Source organism: Nyctereutes procyonoides, unplaced genomic scaffold, assembly GCF_905146905.1.
Source record: "Nyctereutes procyonoides isolate TBG_1078 unplaced genomic scaffold, NYPRO_anot_genome, whole genome shotgun sequence".
Lineage (NCBI taxonomy): Eukaryota > Metazoa > Chordata > Mammalia > Carnivora > Canidae > Nyctereutes > Nyctereutes procyonoides.
In genome coordinates this window covers 37,127,601-37,153,598 of record NW_026575126.1, presented here as the reverse complement: position 1 = coordinate 37,153,598, position 25,998 = coordinate 37,127,601, and the positions used below count along the sequence as shown (strand labels likewise).

The 25,998-nt window shown below is 42.9% G+C and overlaps 2 protein-coding genes across 2 annotated transcripts; one reads left to right on the top strand and one right to left on the bottom strand.

The window, feature by feature from the left end:
• Positions 1-370: 370 nt before the first annotated feature.
• Positions 371-12,902, bottom strand: LOC129519449 (ATP synthase F(0) complex subunit B1, mitochondrial). The gene is made up of 7 exons (XM_055339960.1): positions 12,752-12,902; positions 12,471-12,507; positions 8,268-8,413; positions 6,227-6,390; positions 5,705-5,830; positions 1,879-2,058; positions 371-668 (listed from the first exon to the last, which is right to left on the bottom strand). Exons 1-7 carry the CDS (start codon positions 12,789-12,791, stop codon positions 591-593), a joined length of 771 nt encoding a protein of 256 aa, XP_055195935.1. The 5' UTR covers positions 12,792-12,902; the 3' UTR covers positions 371-590.
• An 86-nt stretch (positions 12,903-12,988) lies between these two features.
• LOC129519448 (methylosome protein 50) lies at positions 12,989-21,859 on the top strand. The gene is made up of 10 exons (XM_055339959.1): positions 12,989-13,269; positions 13,450-13,635; positions 15,060-15,201; positions 15,494-15,543; positions 18,430-18,500; positions 18,616-18,670; positions 19,156-19,227; positions 19,799-19,907; positions 20,447-20,515; positions 21,096-21,859. Exons 1-10 carry the CDS (start codon positions 13,155-13,157, stop codon positions 21,253-21,255), a joined length of 1,029 nt encoding a protein of 342 aa, XP_055195934.1. The 5' UTR covers positions 12,989-13,154; the 3' UTR covers positions 21,256-21,859.
• The last annotated feature ends 4,139 nt before the right edge of the window (positions 21,860-25,998 follow it).

Here is a 25,998-nt window from a genome sequence, read left to right as displayed (position 1 = left end):
TATAGAAATGCAGACAAACCTATGGAAAGGCAGAATTTTCTGACTTTAATGCTAGACTCTTTACGATAATTTTATGACACATCAGGTTCATAATATTTTCCATGACATATTACTAAAACAATAAAACCAATAATGTGACTTGATACACGTTTTCTTTAGTTATTTTAAGATTAATAAAAAGCTTTAAATTTCCTATTACCTGTTAGCCAGAAATAGTTTACCACTGAATTATCAGTTCAATGACATGTTTAATTTTTAGCCATATGTTAAAATAGTTCAGAATATTATGCAACTTGAAAAATCTAGTTTTAACTGTCACTTATAAAGTGCAAGATAGTAGAATTAATTACAAGTTTAAGCTATAACTTGGTAGTCTTAGCCAACAAATTTTATTAAAAGCAAACTGGTCTTTCAAAAGTGATCATGGAACTCAAAATACAAGCAAGAAGGATGAAAAACCTCTCACTGGCAAATAGATCATTTTAATTTTCTCACTATATGAAACAAACTTTTCATTTTAGGAAAGGTTAACAGAAAGATGTCACAGGCTAGTTAATTGCTTCTAGCTCTCTCCACCGGGATAGATGCATTTAGAGAACTGGCTGTGATTGAGCCTTCTTTGCAAGCAGCTTTAGATCTGCAATACACTTGGCAATTGTCTCCTTTTCCTGTGACAAGGAAAGAAAAATCTGTTTAGACGTCTCTAGATCAAAGAAGGGCACAAAACACTGTAATTCTAAAGGATACCTCCTAGAAGATCTTGAGATTCCTACACAATCTCAAAATGACATGGCAGATTACTAGGAATATTTTCTGTACCACAGAGAGATGCAATTTATTCTAAGCAAATCCAGGGAATTAGTTAAAAATCCCCTGGCTCACAGCTTTTATGAGTGAAATCTATATAGAACGGGAAGCCAGATGCTGCTATAACCACGTGCCAACAATGTTAGCTTGCATAGCTAACAGCTGCTTGAAAAACAGCAGCCTAACAACAATCACAGAAATGTCAAGAATAAAAATTTTGTCTCTTATTTTTTTTGTGTTTTCCTCAATTCCTAAGTATGTTACTTTTATGCAAAAGAATTTACTGGAGGGATCCCTGGGTGGCACAGCGGTTTAGCGCCTGCCTTTGGCCCAGGGCGCAATCCTGGAGACCCAGGATCGAATCCCACGTCGGGCTCCTGTGCATGGAGCCTGCTTCTCCCTCTGCCTATGTCTCTGCCTCTCTCTCTCTCTGTGTGACTATCATTAAAAAAAAAAAAAAAAAAAAAAGAATTTACTGGAAAAAAAAATCCTTTAATTGTTGGTAGACAATTAAAACACTTCTTCTAATCCCTGATGATTATAACAGAAAATGGTCATAAATACCTACATACTCTATATATTTGGGAGAGAAATCAAGTCATAATAAAAAAAATATATAAACTTTAGAAAAGGAAAACAAATTTAGGTGAGTAATAAACATTTCTTTTCTGTTCAAGACCAATGATGTAAGTGGCTGGGAAGAGGAAATGGAATAGAGATCATGGAATTAGGAAATGAAAGGGACTCAGAAATAGCTTTATCCAGTCTATTGTACAGAGAAATGAACTATGTTGGTTAGCATTTCCTAAGTGACAGAACTTGAATATAAGTGTACCACAGTGTTCTCAACTGTCACTGTCTCTGACAGCAAGAGACCCTTTGGTGACCAAATTCTGAGGAAGAGGAAGGCCACCAAGGTAGCTGTGCAGTGTCTTCCCAGAACAATGAAGCAGGGTGACCCCATTGTCTCTAGGCTAATGACTCCTTGCCAGCTATTCCTATTGTACCAGAGCATCAGCAGAGCTTTGTGAGAAGTCAATACAATTCCAGAAACTTCAGGACACCATGTACCTGCTGGGCAGATATGCTCTGCACCACATGCTTCTCCACCCAGTTTATCATGTGTTCTTGTTCCTTTCGACGCATCATATTCTGCACAGAGATGTGATAGTCTAGGCGATTCTTCACTTCCCTGTACACTCTATGCAGCCGTTCCCGGTAAGTGAGCTCCAGTGCCATAGCAATGTTATTCTGAAGCAAAATTAAGAATTGATGAAAAAGTCTGCATCGTTGAAGGGTCACTTCCACTCTGCGATTCCGCTGGTTAGAATACCCCACCACTTTCTTGTACTTTATGCAAAATGGTTTTACTTAATATGAATGGGTAAGAGATACATGTGCTAAACAAACTCTGCTAGGATGTGGTAAAAATATATTTAAAAGTATACACAATGGGATCCCTGGGTGGCTCAGCAGTTTAGCGCCTGCCTTCAGCCCAGGGCCTGATCCTGGAGACCCGGGATCGAATCCGTCAGGCTCCCTGCAGGGAGCCTGCTTCTCCCTCTGCCTGTGCTTCTCTCTCTCAGGGTCTCTCATGAATAAATAAATAAAACCTTAAAAAAAAAAAAAAAGTATATACAGTAAGTTTCTTCCAGCCCACCCAAGGCCACCATCTTCCTGTAAGTCCTGTAACTCCCTCACAGAAATTTTCAATAAACAAAATACAGGTATAGGCAGGTATGCACATGCACACACACATCACTTTTACGAATTATGACATAAAGACCCACCACAATTTTAAGTTACGTTGAATTCTACTATACTGGTGTCCCGTAATCCAGTTTATTTAACCAAGCTCTATGAATACATTAGACTGCTTCAAAATTTTTTCTACTAGAAATAATGCTACATCTGTTGTCTTTGCACTTATGTGTAAATACTTGCTCTAATAACATGTTGATTATCTATGTTCTACAAACTATGTGTCAATTTAGTCTTATAATCATACCATGGCATAGTTATTATTATATCCAACTTCCAGTAAAGAAATTGAGGCAGAAGCTATGGAATTTGTCCAAGGTTGTTCTATTTGTACAGAGCTAAAAAACTGTGAAGCAAGCCAAGATCTGAATACAAGGAGCCAGGCTATAAAGCTGATGCTCTTTAATTAACACTGTCACATTCCACATAAAATTGTGCTACGTCATTGTCCTACCAGCAACACAAATGCCTATCACACCTTGACCAATGATAACTATAAAACCTTTTACTCTCTATTCTCAGAAGCAGAAAAAATACGAATTTTAACTGTCACTATCTAAGAACATTGACATATTTAGAAATCATTTACATGTATTTATGAATGGTCTGTGTCCTAGGCCTAGTTTTCTACTGGGATATTGGTCTCTCCAGAAGAACTACCCTTTTGTGTCATATGGAACCCACACATTCTTCCCAGTTTGTCATTTAACTTTGTTTATGCTAATTTTTATATAAAAAATTTTTGTGAAGTCAACAACAAATTTTCCCCTTATAGTTTCTGAATTTTTAAAATTTTTATTTTTATTTTTTTTAATTTTTATTTTTTTTCTCTTTCAAGTTTTTATTTAAATTCCAATTAGTTAACATACAATGTAGTAATAGTTTCAGGAGTGCAATATAATGATTCAACACTTCCATACATCACCTTGTGCTCATCGCAGCAAAGTGTACTCCTGAATCCCCATCACCTACTTCACTCCCCCCCCCCCAGCCAAATAACCATCAGTTTGTTCTCTACAGCTAAGAGTCTACCTCTTGGTTTGCCTTTCTCCTCCCATGTTCATTTGTTTTGTTTCTTAAATCCCACAAGTGGAATCATATGGTATTTGTCTTTCTCTGAATTATTCTGCTTAGCAACTGATTTCTTTGCCTCCCATTACAATAAAACTCCTTGACAATTTTGACAGTTGTCTATACTCTGACTTCAATTTCTTCCCTTCTACTTTTTCTTCAAGCAACTCCCACCACTTTACTAAAAATAGCCCTTACAAGGTCACCAACAACCTCCATGTTGCTAAATCCATGGCAAATTTTAGGCCCTTTATTTCTTGACCATAACAACTAGGATGACTACACACTGGAACTGTCCTTGTCACCGGTTTTCCCTCACCATGTTCTTGTTTTATAACTTTTAAGTGCCACCTGTCAGCTCGTGACTCCCCAATCTTCAGCCTGGAATTCTCCCCATAAATTCCAGACTCATATATTATGTAATGGTCTATACCACATAACTCTACTTGGCTAATTGGCAGGCATTTCAAACCAACGCTACCAGACCGAAGGCTATTTCCAACAAGGCAATCAGAGTGACCCTTCAAAAGACAAGTGAGATGGTGTTACTCCTCTGCTTAAAAGCTTCAATGACTTTCTTATTCAGAGGACAGGTAAGAGTCCACAGAGAAGTCTACAAGACTTGACCCAATTTAGCCCCTGACCACTCTCTGCTTTTTCTCCTCCTCATCCATTTGCTTCAACTATTCTGGTCTCCTTACTATTCCTTGACCATACCAAATAAGCTTCCAGGTTTTGGGCCCTTGCAATTTTTCTTCACTCTGCTGTAATACTATTTCCCCAGAAGTCCACACAGCTTGCACCAACATTTCTTCAGGTGTCTGTTCAAGTATCATATTAGAGGCCTCTCTAGACTGCCCAATAAAACTAACTCCCTCTCATTTCCTTTCCTAGTTTGTTGTTCTACATAGCACTTATGACCAGTTGATATTCTTTATCTGCTCAGTTATTTTTTTTCTCTGTCCCCTTAACTCCTGGCTCGAAAGCAGACTCCATAAAAGCAGACTTTCTTTTATTCCCAAATACCTGCCAGAGTCTCACACAGGAAGAGCTCTATCAGTAGTCACTAAATATTTCAAAAATAAGTAAAAATATAAAGACTACCATCTGATTCTTATGAAAGGGCTACATCTTCAAAAGTCAAATTTTGTGTGTGTACATATCATGTATGAGGTAGGAAGGATTCTCTGGTTGAAACCTAAGTATGTACAGAAAGAGGTTATAAAGTTTCCTGAGATTTTTTAAACATTTATGTGCTTAAGAATCTTTAGGGATCAGTTTTTTAAAATCTAGATTCTTAGACAGTCCCTAACACAGGTTCTGAATCTACAAAGTCTTGGGCTGGGTTCATAAACCTGCACCAAAGAGGACTGATACATGTGGTACTACAAACCACACTAAGAAATACTGGCCTAGATCCTTAATACTTCATATACTTTACCTTAGCACCTCATTTTTCATTTCATATGTGCTTCTTTAGCATAAAATTTCAATTATAGGGCATCTCACTATAAAAGGCATAAAATAAAGCAAGGGCTCAAAGTAGGTAACAATGTGATTGTTTAAACAAAAATACTTGAGCATATTCCTAGAAATGTTTCAGAGATGAAGTGTATTTTAGAATCTAATGATGCCTTGACCACAGTAAAAAAGCTTTACAGCTATCTGAATTTGGTTTGTGAATTGGAATCTAAAGTATCAGATTTTCTCACTGTAAGTAAGTCAAGTAAGAGTTCCTCATAGCGAGCACATATGAAATGCACAGCATGTATTCCACCTATGGCCTTAGATAGTGAATACCATTTTTTAGTCAGCTATAATTTAATGGCTACTGTCCTGTGTAGATCCAAAAATATGTTTTTATAACCTTTACTCTAATTTTAGAGTAACTATTTATCCACTTGATAGATATTAAATATCTAAATACTTGTAATTGCCAAACCCCACCTCTTTTCTAAATACTATATGCTCAACATATTCAACCAATTCTCATAAAATTTGATTTTTGTTTTAAATGCACACAAACGGGTTAACTTTATTTTCCTTAAAAGGTTCTGAAACCTACCCTCTGGACATCAAAAAGGTAATGGCGCTTTTGAACCAGTGCCTGCTGTGACTTCTCTGTATCAATTGCATCCTGGATCTGTTGAATGGAAGCCTGTTTCACCTCTTCTAGTTGGGCGATTTTTTGCTGCAATTATGATTTTACAACAAAGATCAGTGAAAACAGAGAGAGTAACAAAAATAGCTTCATTCTATGCTTCCTCAAAGTTATATTCCTCATTTGTGAAAATCACTCATGAAGAAACATATACTGGGAGACATGCACAAATCCTTAAAGATAATTGCTCACAATAACTATGAAGTATCTTGTCGAATGAGCAAAACTATGAAAAAACTGGACAGTTTGGTAGACTTAAAAGTATTTATCTCAAATTAATAACCAACATTAACACTTATAACTTTAATCATCGTAATTAGATTCATTTCTATATGCTTGTCCCCTAACATGAACATCAGAAACATCACTTGATGGTATGGATGCTTTTAATAGTCTAAAATGAGAAATAAGGTTTACAGTTCTTACCTCACTGAGTTTATCAGCAAATTCTCCAATAGAGGCACCGTATTTTTTAACTACATAGATAAGCAACCCTATTGTTGATATGGCAGAGAAGGTCTCTGCAGTAATCACATATATTTCTTTGGACAGAGAATATAAGATAAGTCCAGTTCCAAGCACGTAGGGTCCTAAAAGAAGGAAAAGTTATTTTATGATGGATATACTACATCTGAAAGGAAAGACAAAAAGTTCTACATCTGATTAGTTGAAGGTGTTATGTAATGATTTAAAGCAACTGGATTAAAAATAACCCTGTACTGAGGAGCAGTGTGGTAGCGCTGAAAAAAAGGATCTAGATCAGGGAATCTGACTCTGCAACACAGAAGAAACTGAATGATATAAATAATCTTTCAGTTTAGTTTCCTCATCTGTAAGATGGGAATAATACTTTCTTCACAGGGTGGATGAAACTGAGAAATAATGTATGTAAAGTGCCTAGTACAACTACTTAAGTAATTTGTGCAAGATATACTATTTATTGAATGGGAACACTGGTAAGGATAAAATTTATCCGGTCCTGCCTATTTTTACTGAATAGGAGGAACCTGACACTAGAAATAAGCAAGCAAGCAAGCAAACAAAAATCCCCCCCCAAAAAGTAGTATTTATCTATTAGGATGAATCAGGATTCTCAATTCCTGTAACACCTAGTTATAATGCTTCAAATATAGCTATCTTTTTCTTTAACCAATGTTGAGTTCTGAAAGGACATAAAACCATGATGTACATTTCTTTAGGATTTTCTGTTGTGCCTCAGAAGAGCTAGGGAAGGACAAAGCTGCCTCCTTAAGGCAGCATTTTACAGTGTTTCTGAGTAAAATGAATACCAAAGGATGTAACACAAGAATAAGGGTCTCAAATGTATTTTATCCAGTTTCCCATAAAAAGTTTCAATAGCTCTTTTAAAAATTTGTCTCTAATATATAAATCTTAAAGCTGAACGTAAATTCAAAACTTTAAATGTGAATTTGCAAGAAAGCCTATTGTTGGTAATATTTTAATCACCTGTGGGGATCTGAGGACCCTAATGTTTCTTGCAATTTCAGTTACAGAAACCCTATTTTCGGTCACCTTCTGGAGGTTTAAAAAAACAAACAACCCTTGGCTTCCAGAATCCCCTCCTCACAGCAGTAGGTGGCACAAGAATTCGGAAGTAGGAACTTGGGTTTAAGGCCAACTCATAAACTAGAAAGAATAAATCTCAGCCCATACTTTAGTTTCTAGTTCTTTTTGGTAACAAAATTCTTACAGGACTACTATGAGGATTAAATAATTTAAGTGAAAGCAGACTGCACTATGAAAATGTAAGATTTCAGAAGAGTGTATGCTTTATTAAAAGGAAAAAAAAAAACAAAACAAAAAACTGGCAGCCCCGGTGGCTCAGCGGTTTAGCACTGTCTTTGGCCTGGGATGTGATCCTGGAGACCCGGAATCGGGTCTCACATCAGGCTTCCTGCATGGAGCCTGCTTCTCCCTCTGCCTGTGTCTCTGCCTCTGTGTGTGTGTGTGTCTCTCATGAATAAATAAATAAAATCTTAAAAAAAAAAAGGGGGGGGGAACCCTGATACATATTGCCCAACTTCTGTTTTTACTTATACAATTTAATAAACCCTACTTTAATACACAGCTCTTTCCACCACCTGACGATATATTATACAGTTACTCATCTCTTTCCTGCTTATCCTATAATAGAATGTGTGTTCCTTGGAAGGCAGGCACCTCAGCTCACGGTCTATGCCTAGAAGAGTACTTGGCACAGAGCAGGCATTCAGTGACTCATTTATCAACAAATGGAGACAATGGTATAAAATCAAGTGAAAATCCCAACCACATTTACCACAGACAAATCAGGGCAACCAAATCACAACTGTTACATTGAATTACATCCACAATCTACCTTTGACTTCATTTTTGTGCATACGCGGAAGAGGTAAGAGACCACCAAATCCTAGATAAACAAACTATACCACCTAAATGTACTATCAAACGCTGGGCAAATGCTCACCTGTTACCCCAGTTTTGGGATAAAGGAACTGGAAGAATTCTTCGGGGATCAGGCCCAAACGAACTTTCCCTCCATATTCAGGAAGAGGGGGTACAGGTGCAAGACTCGGCTGCCCTGTGTGGAAGATCCTTGTCGCCTGCAATGCCCTAGGGGTAGCAATCACACAAATTTAAAGAGAACATAACATATGCACAATTAGTAGAAAGAATGGGGATGAGGACTGAGGCAGTTTGCTACTGTCATAATGCAAAGAGAATAGACCAGGAATGGGAAAGTTAGGGTCTAATAATTAGCTGTGGCAGGCAAACAAAGTTGTTTTTTATAAAGATTTTACTTATTTATTCATGAGAGATACAGAGAGAGAGAGAGAGAGAGAGAGAGAGAGAGAGGCGGAGACACAGGTAGACGCAGGAGGCGGCTCCATGCAGGGAGCCCAATGTGGGACTCGATCTCAGGACTCCAGGATCAGGCCCTGGACTGAAGGCAGACGCTCAACCACTGAACCACCCAGGCGTCCCGAGTAAAGTTGTATATAACTTTCTACCCAATCGATACTCAAAGCCCTTCTGTAGGTCTTAAAAGTCATCTGTCTAGCACTTTGTATGTTTATTATTAGAATTCCAATATGTAAGAACATAGATTTTATAGTCAGATTACCTGGCTTTATTTATTATTTTTTTTAAAGATTTATGAGAGAGAGAGAGAGAGATGTGCAGAGACACAGGCAGAGAAAGAAACAGGCTCAATGCAGGGAGCCTGACGTGGGACTCGATCCCAGGTCTCCAGGATCACACCCTGGGCTGAAGGTGGCACTAAACCGCAGAGCCACCCAGGCTGCCTGATTATCTGGCTTTAAATCCTAGACCTGCCACTTGACTTTGAGCAAGTAGATTAATCTTTTGTAATCACGGATTTCTCTAGGTAGCGTGGGAATAAAGAATGAGTTTACAGGGTTGCTCTGAAGATTTTAGGTAAAGAGCTTCAAATGGTGCTAAGCATACAGTAGAATATGTAAGCAAATAGCTATTATATATTCACTGTGTTGTGAGCATCTTGATGGCAAGAACTTTGACTTGAGTATTCTCTGTGATGGGGTGCTAACTAACCATTGTGTGAAACAAGCCTTTTCGGTGTGGGGTAGCTCTAATTATGTTCATCTTTAAATGGAACTGCTGTGTACATACTTGAAATCTCTATTCATTAATTCCATTTTTCTGTGTAACACATAGAATTTCCATGTATCTGGGTTAACCATCTCCGTTCTCTCACAATCCTGACAGTTCACAAGAAGCTGCCCGGTTTTGTTTACTACAGTGAGGTATACAGAACTCACCTTAAATTATTGTATTATCATAGATTTGTAAACTACTCTCATATTCCGGACTGCATTTTTAGCAGTTACAACATATTACCATTTCATTAAAATTATGATGAAATAAAATCCTCGTCTTTTTATACACGCTGTCAACCTCAGTCTCCTTCAAATTCTCTATGTTTTTTATCCCCCACCTCCCCACTCAACCTCTATCCCTTTGCAAGGTAAGGGCTTATATGAGTTAATTGATTTTGGTTAGCTGCTTATCGTTTGAAGGTTATTTCTGCTTCCCTATGTTTTAGCTAGCCCACCAACTTTTGTAATTTGAGAATCATGTTCGAGGTTCTTTCATTTATTTTTAAATTTTTATTTATTTATTCATGAGAGACAGAGAGAGAGAGAGAGAGAGAGAGAGAGAGAGGCAGAGACATAGGCAGAAGGAGAAGCAGGCTCCATGCAGTGAGCTCGATATGGGACCCGATCCCCCCACTCTGGAATCACGCTCTGAGCCAAAGGTAGGCACTCAACCACTGAGCCACCCAGAACCACGTATTTAAATAGTTCAGGCCAAAATAAACAAACAAACAAATAAAATAAATATTTCAGGCCAACTCAAATCCTCTCTTGAACTAGCTATCTTAATTTAAGCCCTCATCATCTCTGGCCTAAACTACTTAATAATCCAAACCCTGGTCTCTCTCTGCTTCTCAACAAATACCCCTTTAAACTTAGCTCCTCCAACCCGGGATCGAGTCCCGCATCTGGCTCCCGGTGCATGGAGCCTGCTTCTCCCTCTGCCTGTGTCTCTTCCTCTCTCTCTCTCTCTCTCTCTGTGTGTGACTATCATAAATAAATAAAAATTAAAAAAACAAAAAACAAAAAAACTTAGCTCCTCCACATTAGTGCCAATGTTTTTAAAATGTAAATTTGACTTTAAAACTCAACAGGCTCAGGCACCTGAGTCGCTCAGTGGTTGTCAGGCTCCCTGCATGGAGCCTGCTTCTCCCTCTGCCTGTGTCTCTGCCTCTCTCTCTGTATCTCTCATGAATAAATAAAATCTTAAAAAAAAAAAAAAACTAAAAACAAAAACAAACCCAAAACCCAAAAAACCTCAACAGGCTCCAGACATCCAGGTGGCTCAGTGGTTGAGCGTCTATCTTTGGCTCAGGTCATGATCCCAGGGATCAGGTCCTGCATGGACTCACCGTGGGAGCCTGATTCTGCCTTTCTGTGTCTCTCATGAATAAGCAAAATCTTATAAGACAAAAAACTCAACAGGCTCTCCTGCCTACAGAAAACAAAATCTTTAACATGGCGTACATGATTCAACACCTGTCAGATTTTATATCCTCATCTTCCTTCATTCTCCTATCCTCCAGCCATATGGAACTATACATAAATAAGTAAATATATACATACATATCTAAATATATATTTACACACACACACACACACACAGCTATAAATATATAGCTCCCCACCCCACCCCCCAAAAAAACCAAAAACATGCCTCATGCTGCTCTTTCAGCCTGGTGTGTCTCACTAAATGGCTGCCAAGCCCACCCAGCCTTCAGAACATCTCAAGGGTATCCTTTATAAAGCCCTTTCCAATCTTACATTCATTCACCTGTATGTCAGGTGCTAGGGGTACAGCAATGAGCAGTCAAGGTCCCAGGATTCACATTGTATTGAAGTTGTGGAAAGAGGAGCTCTGAAGGGTTTTGTTGGGGCCCGGGGCTTACGTAATCCCTAAGGCTAGTAGAAGAATGGGCTGTTGTGGGACAAAAATAGACATGTAAGAAGACTAGTTAAGAGACTACTGAAATAGACCAGGTGAAAACTGATGGGCGTTCACAGCAGTGGCAGTGGAAGAATGGTTAGAGTCCAGATATAATTTGGAGGAAACAGCCTTGCTGACATATAGAATGTGAAAACGAGGAGAAATTGAGTACATTCCTTGTATCTTACACTGTAATCATTTTATTTGTGACTCATATTTAAATTGTTTACTTGTCTGTATGGATTCTTTTTTCTCTGATATGTTGGGAGCAATTGTAGCCTCACTTTATTGTGCAGACAAAAATTAATCAGATGAATTAAAAGCCATTTTTTCAAGGCATAAAGTCATTATGTTTGGCAAGATTTAAGTCTAAGTCTGGAAGCAGAAAGAGAATTCCAAAAGAAATTAATAGGATTTACGGAACATTAATAACAGATGCCAACACTAAGCACACGGTGTATACTGAGCACTGTTTTCAGAATTTTACAGGAATTCAGTCTCTTAGTTCTAACCCATAACGTACGATTATCTCCATTTTACAGAGGAGATCGAGGTCCCGCAGCTTGTTCAGGGGAGAAACCGGGCGTTACTGTAGCTTCCGCCCTTGCTCGAACCCGCTACGCTGGAGCTGCGACCCCTGGAGGTGAGCTCCACATACGCACGTCAGCCTCACTCATTTTTCTATCTGGTTATGTAGCTGGCAAGATAAATATTCACAGAATCCGTGAATGATTTCTCTGTAAAAGTTGGAATCTGAGAGAGAGACTAAAAATAATATGCTTTCCGGTTTTACTTAAGGAAACTTGTTTTAGAAGCTCCGGATTCCCGCTGTAGCACGTAAGCCTAGCTGAAGGTCAAGGGCGGAGCTTCGAGGACCCCAAGCCTGGCTTCTAGTTTGGTCACAACACAGCGCTTATCCCCTTAGTCTTTGCCGGGGGACGACACGACAACGCTGCAGGCGGCCACGGAGCAGCACTGCCGGGATGAGCTTTAGGCCTTTCTAGATCACCTAACGAAGGGCGACTGCGGGCCTGCAGCTCAGAGGGGTCCCAGAGAGGTGCAGTGCGGCGCAGGACAGGGCGGAGGGAGGGGCTCTGCCCTCACTTACCCCGGGCCGAGGAGGGCTGCGTTCCTCAGACAGGGCGCTGCACGTAAACAAAGCGCGGTCAGCAAAGTCAAGGTGGAGTCCGATCCGCCCCGTCCGCGCCCCCGCCCCCGCGGGGCCCGCCCGACACCCCCGCGCCACCCCGGCGGGGGGATTCCCATGCCACCGAGGCCCGAGTCCGCTGCGCCCTTCTGCACGCCCGCTCCTTCCACCGCTTCCAATAACCCTAGACGCGCCCCCTTGCAATCTCCCTGACAGTCCGGACCAGGGTGTAGGTCTCTCACCCGCTGCGGCGGCCGCTGAAAGCACCACCCGGCGCAGCATGTTCAACGAGGGTCCACGCAGGGTCCTCTGCGTCCCAATGACCCGGACCGGGCGCTCCGTCAGAGGCGGGAGCAAGATGGCCGCTCACAAGTATCGCGAGACGAGAGCATTGCGCCCTCTGTCCATTAACTTTGCCTCGACTTTTTTTTTCTCGCGATACGAGGCGTGGAGCCGGATGAACCTTTGGCCAGAGGGCGCTGCCGACGGCGGAGGGCGAGCGTAGAAGCACTTCTCGCGAGATGTAGAGCGGCCCGAGCCTGCGGAGAGGGGCGGGGGCCCGCAGGGGCACCACGTGGGGGCTGCCGGCGCCGAGCTCCGGCGGGCGTGCGGTTTGGGGTCTCGGTTGGAGTCGGAGCGGTGGCGATGCGGAAGGAAACGCCGCCCCCCCTGGTGCCCCCAGCGGCCCGCGAGTGGAGCCTCCCCCCTAACGCGCCCGCCTGCATGGAACGGCAGTTGGAGGCTGCGCGCTACCGGTCGGGTGAGCCGCCCCCCGGGCCCGGCCCTCCCCGCGCTCCCGCCCCGCCCCGCCGCGCCGCGAGCCCCCGACCCCCGCCCGGTCCCCCCTTCCGTCCCCCTCCCGCCCCCGGCCGCCGCAGCCTGCGGTCGCCGTGGAGACGAGCGGGGCCGCCTCCCGCGCTGACGGCTCGCGCTTCCCTAGACGGGGCGCTCCTGCTCGGCGCCTCCAGCCTCAGCGGCCGCTGCTGGGCCGGCTCCCTCTGGCTCTTCAAGGACCCCTGCGCCGCCCCCAACGAAGGCTTCTGCTCCGCCGGAGTGCAGACGGAGGCCGGAGTGGCCGACCTCGCGTGGGTTGGGGACAGAGGTATCCTGGTGGCCTCCGACTCGGGTGAGTGACTCTCCCCAGCCCTCGGGTGCGGTGACGGACGGGACGCGGCTGCACCGGCGCAGCCTTTGCCGTCCCACCTCGTGCTTCGGGGACCTTCAGGGTGCTGCTCCGAAGGAGACGTCTTGTGTAGCAGGAAAATGCTTTTCCGATATTTTGAATTGCCTGGTGGGAATTTCTAACAAAATTAAGAAGTGGATCAGAACCATTTTTCTTTTCGGTAAACTTCCCGGCATCGCCTCTCAACCCAGACCAAGGATAATCTTGGTCTTAAAGATGATGCGTAAGCAGTCTGTGCTCTTTCCATTTCTTCCCATTTTCTTCTCTTTAAATGTCTTCATTCTGCTTTGCTTGCTTTGAAAGTCAAGTTCAGCAATAGGGTCTTTGGAATGAAAAAAATCAGAATTTGAAGATTGGCAGGCGTTGCATGGAAGGATAAAAGTGGGACATTACAGATGGAGCCTTGGACAATTGAGCTTGAGCACCACATATCTAAGATAACTTGGGGGGTTCTCTGTACTTACTCTGTCACAGTGCAAGACGTTCAGTTATTCACAATATTTTTAGAGGAGTTATAAGGTGTTTATTCAAATTGTTTAACGAATATTAATGTCCAAGTAATTGGGAAGATTAAACCACACTGGACTGTGTGCTACACAGATTGCTGACACTTTATCCATGTCTCCTCGCACTTACTCTCTAGAGTTTTCTCACTGGAAGCCAGATAACGGATTTTACCAGCCATTCCATCTTTCCTTGTCTTTCTGGAAGCTTTCCTCACCAAATTGTTTGAACCATTATTAAGAAAACAGTAATGCCAGAATAAAACCAGTTGGCTTGGTAATTAGCTGAATCCTCTTGTGACAGTGGATTTTGCTTTTTTTTTTTTTTTTAAGATTTTATTTATTTATTCATGAGACACAGAGGGAAAGAGAGAGAGAGAGGCAGAGACACAGGCAGAGGGAGAAGCAGGCTCCATGCAAGGAGACTGACGCGGGACTCGATCCCGGATCTCCAGGATCACACCCTGGACTGAAGGCAGGCGCTAAACTGCTGAGCCCCCCCTGGGATCCCCGGATTTGGTTTTATAGCGATAGCTTACTTTGTTAGTTTAGTGACAGTGGACTCACTTGAAAAATCCTGAAAGTGGGGGATCCCTGGGTGGCGCAGCGGTTTGGCGCCTGCCTTTGGCCCAGGGCGCGATCCTGGAGACACGGGATCGAATCCTACATCGGGCTCCCGGTGCGTGGAGCCTGCTTCTCCCTCTGCCTGTGTCTCTGCCTCTCTCTCTCTCTCTGTGACTATCGTAAATAAATAAATAAAAAACCTTTTACAAAAAAAAAAAAAAAAGAAAAATCCTGAAAGTGAATTACTGTCTTGGTGATATCCACACTCATTTCCCTCAACCTTCTCCCCACTCCCAACAGGTGCTGTTGAATTGTGGGAACTGGACGAGAACGAGACACTCATTGTCAGCAAGTTCTGCAAGTATGAGCATGATGACATCGTGTCTACAGTCAGTGTCCTGAGCTCTGGCACGCAGGCTGTCAGCGGTAGCAAAGACTTCTGGTGGGTCCTTGTGCTCATTGCTCCTGCAATGAGACGTCCTTTGGGTGTCTTTACTATCCTATTAGCCTCTCCAAGTAATGTTTTGGGCTTACTGTAAGAACACAGTGATTTATTATGACATGTCTATAACATTTCCTTAGAGATACTGAAATTCATTGTGAATAGGCCTTTTCAGAAGCCCAATAGGCAGTGACATAGGACATGTCAGTTAAAGGAAGCTCTTGTTTGAACACGTGTGTTTTTGTAGATACTGTAGGTCAAAATTAAGGATCTGTTTCCTTTTGCTTGTTAGCATCAAGGTTTGGGACCTTGCCCAGCAGATGGTACTGAGTTCATACCGGGGTAAGTGCACATTCTTTTTAATCCTGGCCTTAGCTGTTTTGTTTGTATTCTTCCTTTGGGCTCTTTGAACTTTGGGTGTTAGGGGCAGCAGTTCCTTGTCCTTTCTGCTTTATAGTTTTTTTCCAAAAAGTATATCAGGCCCCAGTATCTGTTCCATGCCTTTTCTTAATAATTTTCCTGTTTCTAGTACTGGCCTCCCCATCTTTTGGCCACATGAGACTCCACCTCGAAGGCAAACTTTTCCACCCCTCCTGCTTCCTCACCATCAGTGGGTTCCCAAGTCCTTTGGCATTTTTTTCCACCTGGTCAGTGATCTCCCTTTCCATTTCTGATGCTCCCTTTTGTTTCCAAGTTTTACTTCGCACTGATGGTGGCACTCACCTCATCTCTCCGTCTGCAGTCCTTCACCTTTCGTGATTTGCGTGGCTTGTGGATTAATATCTCATTTTCTTGTTATGGCAGTGGAGCCCTTCTGTCTCTTGCCCTGTAAATAAAAACTGGTCTAATCAAACCCAGCCATAGTAGAGCCTTGGCATTTTCCACGTATACACTCTGAAACTTGTGAATCTTGCACTTTTGAATATTCACTTCCATAAAATTTGTTTTTCTAGTGATAACCATTATTTGCTATTAATGTTACTTTTTTTTTTTTTTTTACTTTCATCAATAGCAGTAGCAGCTGACTTTATTCTGAGAGCCATTCTCTTATGGAGATGATGCCTAGAGCATTAATGTGTGTGTGGTTAAGAGATATAGATGCCAGGTAGTTACCTGGTTCACTCAATAGCTAAGTGCCATTCCCTGCCAATTCTAATTGCAAAGTGTATGATTCATATATGTGCCAAAGCAAAAAACTAGAAACTCCTACATATCCTGGACCTTCACTATTTATAATTCTTAGACTCTAGTGGGAGTCCAAGATTTGTTAATAGTCAATGTTAAAACACTGATGCCTTTTGTTTTTTAGGTCTATGAGGGATTTTCCTGGTCTGCACTAACTCCTTCAGCACTTTTTCCATTCATTGCATTTCATCAGTTCTTTGTATTTCTGTCTTACTCCCCCCACTGAATTGCAAATCCCTTGAGGGCAGAGGAACCACTTACTCTTTATCTTTTGTATTTTCCCATGGTGCTTGTCTCAACTTTGCTTACAAGTGAGCCGGTCAATTCCTTTTCATTGTGTTGGCTTTTTATGGATTCAAGAGCTAGGAAAGAACTATGAAAGGTGGTTGGATTACATCCTCCTGTCTTGGGCAGAGCCATATTCAGACTATCTCCAGTAGCCTGGTAAATGCCTTCAGAGTAGGTGGTTTCCACAGCCTGTATGTATCATAGAGCAGTGATCTTTAAAGTTTTTATCATGTAGCCCTCCTGAAAATTTTTTGAAAAACTACCCTCACATTTTTAAATTGGCATCTAATTTAAATTTAAATAGTTGCAAAGGAGGTACTTTCTGGCCATATCATTTATTGTGCACTGGTTTCAAGCACGTGTTGGTCAAGATTTTGGATTTGCAGTTTAAGTCCCTGTAACCTCTGCCAAATGTCTACCGAATAACCTAACTGGCTAAAAACCAACCTGCTTTGTTAGGCCAGCTGGCCAAATTAGACTCAACCTTCTTTTTTTCTTTTCCTTTTTTTAAGATTTTGTTTATTCATGAGAGAGAGGCAGAGAAGCAGAGACACAAGCAGAGGGAGAAGCAGGTTCCATGCAGGGAGCCTGATGTGGGACTCGATCCCGGGACTCTGGGATCATGTCCTGGGCCGAAGGCAGGCACCAAACCGCTGAGCCATCCAGGAATTCCCGCATCTCAAACTTTAATGTACCAAAGGATTACCCGAGGCTCTTGCATAAGTGCAACTCTGGGGTGGTCCTGAGACTATTTCCTAAGAAGCTCCCAAATGATACTGATGGTGCTGGCGTGAAACCATAGCTTTGAGTAACATGTCAGTTTGGTTTCGATTTTTACAGTGATTTTTTTTTTTTTAAGATTTTATTTCTTTATTCATGAGAGAGACAGAGAGACAGAGACATAGGCAGAGGGAGAAGCAGGCTCCATGCAGGGAGCCCGATGTGGGTCTCAATCCTGGGTCCCCAGGATCACACCCTGAGCCAAAGGCCGACGCTCAACCACTGAGCCACCCAGGAGCCCCTAGACTCAACTTCCTATCAGAAAAGGTCTGACTTCATTTTTAAATTCAGTTAAATTTGTCAGATGTGTCCTCAGGAGATCATCTGTCATAGTTCTCAAAATTTTCATTGTTAGGCAGAAATAGAGTCCCAGAATACTCTAGTTGCTCGTGGTGTGTTGTGGTTTGTGGTAGCTGAAACAGGGCCAGCTCCTGCACTGAATTTTGCCGAGATGCTCTTTGGCTATCAGGGAAAAGCCCCTTTTGTTTAATACTTTAGGGTTTCAGACACCTGGGCACTGTACCATGGTGAGATGTGGGGTGGCTGAGAAGTGCGTGTCTCTTATAAAACTGGGAGGAGGGGAATGTAAAAGAGGAGGAAGGAAAGGGGCACTGGCAGACTGGAAGCTTCTCAGTTCAGTTTTAGGAAACAGAACTTTGGGAAAGTTTATTTTCCTAAATGTGTCAGTGTCCAGACCTCCCTTGAAAGTTTCTGTATGTTGTCTGGAGGTGTGTGTACTAAAATCTGAAAATTGCTATTCTGATCTTTCTTCCCTTTACTAATTCATTGGCTTCTCCATGCCTTTTTAGCCTTAGAACTCCATCAACATTTTCTCTTAGGTTTTGTCTGATCCAAAATCTCTCACAAAATGTGTTAGATTGCATCATGAGATAAGGGGTCCCTTGGTGGTATCTGGGCTGCTTGGTAGTGATGCCTGCAGCTTTTCTGACATGCTTGCCTCTCTCTCCTTCACAGCTCACTCTGGGCAGGTCACCTGTGTCGCAGCCTCTCCCCACAAGGATTCCGTGTTCCTTTCATGCAGTGAGGTGAGATACAGCCTTTCCTTCCCTCCTCACTTCGAACCCTCTGGCCACAAGTCTAGTGTGGAGGCCCGCAGCTGCTTTTTGGATTGTGAAGTTCTTTTCCTGTTCCTTCTTCTAGGACAACAGAATTTTACTCTGGGATACCCGCTGTCCCAAGCCAGCATCACAGATGGGTGAGTCTGAGAGCCGGTGGTGGGAGGGTGGTAGTAGGAACCCACCTGGAAGAGGCTTCCTGGGCCAGAGACAAAGGCAAGGTCACCAAATGCTCAGTCATTGTGGCATAAGAGACATAATCACTCACTCTCTTTCCCATTGAAGCTCTGTTGATTCCATTGTGTGCAGTGGGTACCAAGATGATGGGTTGATTCGTGGGTGGCTAATATACTTTACGTTTCTGGGATGGGTAGATAAAGGGGCCAGAATTGTTGCCTTCGTGTTTTATACCTGAAACCTGCCTGTGACTAGTGTCCAGGAAGGACAGGAGAGGCCGAAGGATAAATGAAGGTATGAGGATCGAGGGCAAGGACACAACTGCCTTAGCAGGGTTTGAGAAGGCAAATTAAGGTGCTTCTGGGATTTGGAGTGAATTTTGTTTGAGAAGCTCCTTCCCAGAGCTGGGCTCTAAGTCTTGTTTCAGATCCCTCTTCTCTTTTTGCAGGCTGCACTGCCTCTGGCTACCTTCCTACCTCTCTGGCTTGGCATCCTCAGCAGAGTGAAGTCTTTGTTTTTGGTAAGGCGGCCTGTCACACAGCGTTTTGACTCTGGGAAGGGGGAGGATGAGAGCACGCTGACCCTGTAAAGCACAAAGCCCTGGCCGCTCAGTCTCACCAGCACACCTGAGCATTATGTAAATTCTGCCAGTGGTGAGGTAGGAAGGTGGAATGATCCAAAAGTGATTTTAGTTTGACTTTGCAAAATGTGAGGACTTTTTTCCTGGTATATTTGATTCCTGAGTATGTGCTTCAGCTCCTATGTTTTGGGTGCAGCCAGAAGTCAGTGGATCACAACAGAAAAAGTGGATCGCTACGTAGAGAATTCTGTTGTAGAGTGGGGGTAGCTCTCATGCTCTCAGCAATGAGGCTGTACCTATGATGACATAGTTTGTGGTTAAAATAATTACTACCTCGTTCATTAATTTTCACAACCACCAGTGACTAATTATCCCCACTTTGCAAAAGAAGAAACTGATGCACAGAGTGGTTAGCTTGTGTAAGACTGAGGGACTAACATTCAAATCCAGGTCTGGCTGACTCCAGGGCCCATGCTCTTACCCACTGTGATGGGCTCCCTGCTTTCTCTAGGTGATGAGAGTGGGACCGTCTCCCTGGTGGACACCAAGAGTGCAAGTTGTGCCCTCAGCTCAGCTGTGCACTCCCAGTGTGTCACTGGGCTGGTGTTCTCCCCACACAGGTACTGTCCTTTGTCCCCAGGGGCCTGCTGGGTATGAATGGGACAGTGCAGGGGCATGCTTATGTTTGCAGAACATTAGCCAATTAGGTCATTCCTTAAAGCAGACAGTGCCCTAGCTGAGGTTTCAGAATGCTAAAGATCTCTTAAGACCATAGTCTTTTTTTGGGTGATGTAGTGTCTGTCTGCACATGGCTGAAAGCTGGTCTTGTTCCTGCTCAACACCCAAAATGATGAATATTGTGGGCTTCTGAGACTGTTGGGTGGGAAAACTGTGTTTTTGGATTATTGCTAAAGCTGCAGGGAGGGACCAGATGGGATAGTTAGTTGCCAGGATAATTGTAAACCTGGCTTGTTTCATTTCCCTCATCTTTCCCGGGAACTTGTAACGTGGAGTTGAGTGGTAGCCAGACCTTAACCTAAAGTGAGGATCAAGCCACCTCCCCTGGGTCCCTTTAGGGTGGGGGCTGGGAACTAGACTGGGCAGGATTCATCTTGGAACCAGGGCTTTACCTGTCATAACCCTCCCCTTGCTCTCCTAGTGTTCCCTTCCTGGCCGCTGTCAGTGAGGACTGCTCACTCACTGTGCTGGACTCTGGCCTTTCTGAGGTGTAAGTCATCAGGAATCGGGGAGAAGAGCTGTGGTTGGCTGGGTCCTTTCTGTTTTCATTAAAGTGCACTGAGTACGCTGTCTCACTCAAGGGGACTAGGTAATGGCAACTGGCTGACATGACTGTCTCCCTCTTCCTGGGGCTGACTCACAGCCAGCTCCATCCCTGGTCAAGGAGGGGTGTGGTGGCAGGTGGGATTTCCCAGCCTGGTGTTCCAGCTGTCCCCCAGAAAGGGGCAGTCTGCACTCTTCACATACACGGCATGTACATGAAATGGGCCTGCTGTGGGGTGAAAGGCAGCAGAGTACTGGAATTATACTTTCTTCTTCGCCAGGATTTACTTTCTGATCCTGGCCCATGTTACTACCCTTCTTTAGCCACCACTTTTATATGGAATTAGGGCGCAGGATCGAGTGATAGATGAGGTTCTCTATGGATAACCACATTGCCACGCATATGGTGAAGTTTATGTAACACATCCAGAAAGGTGTCCTGGTTGTGTTGGATTCTCTCTCTTCTCCACCTTTGCATTTTCCTCTTGTCTCTCACCATGCCCAAACTTTCCTTTTTTCTCTTTTAGGTTTAGAAGCCGAGCCCACAGAGACTTTGTGAGAGACGCTACATGGTCCCCGCTCAATCACTCCCTCCTTACCACAGTAGGCTGGGACCATCAGGTCATCCACCACATCCTGCCCACAGAGCCTCTCCCAGTCCTTGGACCTAAGAGTGTTGCCGAGTAGATTGGATTTAAGACAAAAAGCGAATCCCCCATGAGTATCCCTTTGCCCCTGCCCTCTCAGCCTGTGAGACCACACAGGAGCCTTACAGTATGCTCTACACCAGATCTGGGCAGTTAATAGGCATTGTCTCTTTGCCTGAGGGATGCTGGATTCTGGGATCCTGTAGTCATAGGGAAGACCAGCGTTCTTAAAATTGGATATGTAGGTATGTCTGAGTGTGTGTCTGTAGATACATAGTTATTGGTGGTGGGAGGGAATTAAGTCCATTTTAACGTCTTTCCAAGCTCTCCCTCCACCAAAAAAAAAAAAAAAAAAAACCCCACAAAGTTCACAAAAGGGTTTTATGCTTCCTATGTAGCTGTGCATAAGGAAGTGGCCATGACTAGATGAGGTATGGGATGTGGGGCATCCCTGGATTCTTGGAAGCAGCTTATATACTACTCATGGAGATGGGAGCAACTTTATTTTTTATAGAACTTAGTCTGCCTTTTTCACGGCAGTGCTTCATTCACAAAAATCCCACCCAGCTCATCTCAAGGAAGAGCCAGGACACTCATCATAGTTTTGCACATCTCTTTGCCATTAAACGGAGTAAAAAAATGCATTTTCTGGCTGTATAAAATTTTGGCTGGTGCCTATATTATGCTCCCCCCTGCCCCCCCCCCCCACCTCCAACCCCGGCCCATGGAACTGTATATGTGAAAGTTGAATGTTTTCCTGTCATAGATCCCATGGAAAAAAGTTGGGATGATGGAGAGCTTAAAGGCATTTCAGTTAAGTTAAAAACTGACACAGACTTGGAGAAAAATGTCTGCCATGATTCCCACTGAAAAACAGCTTGAGGCCTGACCTCTCCTGGCCTCTGGATCCCATTCTCTGGACATAGGAGGTCTGAATGCTGTTTTTGTGGACTCTGAAGATTTTAAAGTGCAGCATCAGAAAATCAGAAATACCAGTTGGTGAAATAAAAAGTGTTGGCTTCGTTGGCCTGTTTTTGGAAGTTAGAGATATCACTGTGTGAGGCATCAGGATATCATGACCCAGGACTTGTGTGTGTGCTTCCCTAGCCCCTTAAGAGTTGCTAGTTGGAATTTAAATATTGGGTTACTTGGGTTGGTGGACTGGCTACTGCCAGAAGTCCTGGTTAATTACTGATTATGAAACTAAATATAATCAGTTACGTACTTTGGTGCTTTGCAAGTTTAGCTCAGCTACAGTTGCATGAAACGGGGCAGTTTGAAGGAATATGGACAATGTTTTAAGTAAAGCTTCCATGCTTCATCCTTGCCAAACATACGGTCTGTTGTCACAATGACCCCAAGTAAAAACATTGGAATTTGTAGTCATGTGGTCACTAGGTTTGGGGTAAGATGGGAAGAAAGCCTTCACTATTTTTAATAACTTCTTGGAAGGTAATAGAGTGGGTGGGTAGAAATGCTTAAGTTCTTCACAGAGATAAACTTCTTAGATAAACTTCTTAGCCTTCTTAGGCTTAGAGAAAGTGAGGAGGGATGAAGTGGGTAGGAACTAAATTTACGCAGTCCTTTTCTTCCACTTGAGCGATGGAGAGGAAAGCAGTGAAGTTGAGAACCCAAGGAAATGTTTGTATCCAGGTGGTTAAAATGACAGCAAAGAGGGAAAATTTAGTTTTAGAAAAATTAACTGTTAAAAAAAAAAAAAAAAGAGTTGGTTTGGATTCAGATCTCTGCCAATGAGAGTAATCACATCGTTTAATGATTGCCACCAAGATATTTGCAAATCTGATCAAAATCACCATACCAGGTAGCAATGACCATCCCAGTTTGGGTTGAATGTGTATGTTACAGTGAGCAAAAAAGTTGGTTTAGAATAGAAAGTGACTTCTCAATGAGAGAAATGCAATAGGTATCCCATGTAGGGTGGGTTCAGTGAGTCCTGGGCATGATGCTAGTTTGAGTAGCGTGAGCATGAACTTAGTGGTGACAGTTGGGAATGGACTCAATTTTGCTTTGCTTAAAACTACAGGCATTCATACTGCATTTAATTTCACTGGTTCAAATGTCTAATGCTGGAGTAAATCCATTTCCCTAACTTCATCGTTCTTATTCTAAAGACCACCATCCTGACCCACTAGTCCACTGCTGGTCTGCAGTCACCACAGTTACAGGAGGCTCAACTTTTGGGTAGTGCCTGGAGCCAAATGCTGACGAAGGCTCTGTATGGTTTCAGGTGGCACCAGACATTGCTCTGATTCCCAAGGTGTCTCCTGCCCCATAGGACAGCAGGAGGCCAGGTCATTAATAGCTACATGGGCATTACTTGCTGATTCACCATCACATCATAGCAGCAAAATAACCAAATAGTACTACCTTTATTAACTTATTAAAATAATCCTTTTTTGAGTTGCCTCAATTTTTAAGCAATATGAAATTAGGGATGTAGGGATAATATACACTTTTTAATATACAATAATTTTTAAATCCTCATGCACAACCAAAAATTGTCTCATGTAAAATATTGGAAACTGCCAAATCTATCCCATTTGGTTTTTTAAAAGATTTTTTTATTTTAAATAAACTGCACATCACATGTGGGGCTTGAGTTTACAACCCTGAGGCCAAGAGTTTCACATTCTACCTATTGGGCCAGCCAGGTGCCCCTATCCTATTCATTTTAAAGATGTAAAATGGTAAAGATCTTTCAAGTTTTACCAATCTATAGTCAACTGTCTTTGGACTCTAGATTCAACCAATTGATTTTTGCTCAGGTCATACTTGTCCAATTTACATAGGAGTGTCATGAAAGATTCGGCCAAATGCTTTGTTAAAACCATAATATTTCAACTCTGATCTTGCCATCTAGTTGGGTATTGTGAAATGCGGCAGGGGGTGCACTGCTGTAGGCCATTTCTTCAGGAAGCCAAATGAAAGGCCTTTGTAAATGTCTTCTCATGAGAACAGGCTAAGCACTAGGGAGGAGTATTTTCAAGTATCCGGGTGGGTTCTGACAGAACTCAAGGGTTGAGAGCAGAGTGATCTGGCAAATGACTTTGAACATGACCGTCATTCAGCATTTACTATTCATCTGCTTTACACATGGAATCACAGTTGCCATCCTTGGCATGGTCATCGCTGACTGAAGTAGAGGTCACTCCTAGGCATCCATTGTTACATTGTGGTGTTCTCTTTATCTTCATCATCCCAGGCCATGGAATGGTTAGGTCTGAGATCCAGCCTTACCCAGTGCAGCAGAGTAGGATCCCAGAAGACTGACCCAGGTGCAGATGATGGTTCAGACTGGCAAGCAACTTTAGCTCTGTGCTGGGGACAGCAGTAAGAACTAGTGCTGGCAGGAGTTGGGATGGAAGGATGCAAACCTAGTGGGAAATCTCCGCGATATGGAATCTGGGGGACAGGAGGCAGCATGAGGGTAAGCTTATGAGAGGCAGGCATTCGCTTCAAGGGGGTCTTAAAAATAGGCAGCAAGGGCTCCAGGTGCCTGGCAAGACTGAGTCAGGACCCAGGCTGTGGGGAACAACTGTAGTGTCTATGGTTTACAGAACAGGAAGGGAAATTAATGCAGAGACTCATTTAACAAGAATTAGGTGACTCAGGCTAGGAATTGGGAATCCCCAGTAAGAGCATGGTCATTAGTGTTAGAAACCATACCAGGGGAAATGTAACCAGTGGTACAAGTTGTTGCCCAGCCTGACCAATCATTGTTGCTCTCAAGAGGCTTGATCATCTCCTGATGCAAGGTACTCAGCCCAAGGAATGGAACGTGGCACTGGGCATGCAAGTGGGACTCAAGTGGCCCCGTGGATGGTGCACAGTAAGCTGGATCTCAAGTCTGTTAGCAACAAAACTCATGTTTTCCCCACTGCCCCTATCCTATCCAAGAGAGATGAGAGAGACATACTTCTCCACGAGAGACACATACACTAGCTCTTGGGTGTATGATCAGTCTGTTCACTGGAAGCTTCTTGAGAGCAGAAACTATGTCTTGCTCACCGTTGTATCTAGAGTGTCTAGTAGGGCCTGGCATATGCTAAAAAAATATTCATTTAGTACTAAAAGGAAGCAAAGATGGGTGAACAAATGGAAACAGTCTCTTTGAGGTATTCCATCAGGCTTGCCTAGGGTTTTACTGAAATATCCTTTGTGTAACCATTCTATACCATTTAGTGCTTTTATCCCATGATATGCAAGCAATCTGTTTAAAAAACTGATTTTTCTGATTTCTTCATACTGGAAGTGATGCATATTCAACCATTAGTCATTATATTTCCTTGTGTCATTTATTATATTGACATCTGGTTAGCCTCTCAGTGACATGTGGACTAGGTGAGCTCTCAGTCTTCTGAGAAGATGGGCATCCAGCCTTCACGATTGAGACTCAAACCATGAAATGTGGGACCTCCTCATGATCTGAGATCCTCTGTAGCAGAAAAACACTGATGGCACATAAAAGCATCTGGCTACAGGTCTATTTTGTTTATTCTTCATATTGTTGCTTTATTTTTAAAATATTGACTCAGGTATCCAGAATTATACTCCTCATGTTCCTTAGGTTCCTAACACATTCTCAGCCCTGGCTCATATACTGGCTCAAACATCCTTGACTCACAAAAAAATTAGATTTTTGTCTTTTCTTGAGAAGTTGAATCTTCCAACATGAGGTCTATTCTACTACATGACCATCATTAAGTGGCTACTCGGAGTACAGTCCCTGCTCTGTTGTCTCCTGACCAAGAGACTTCGTGTT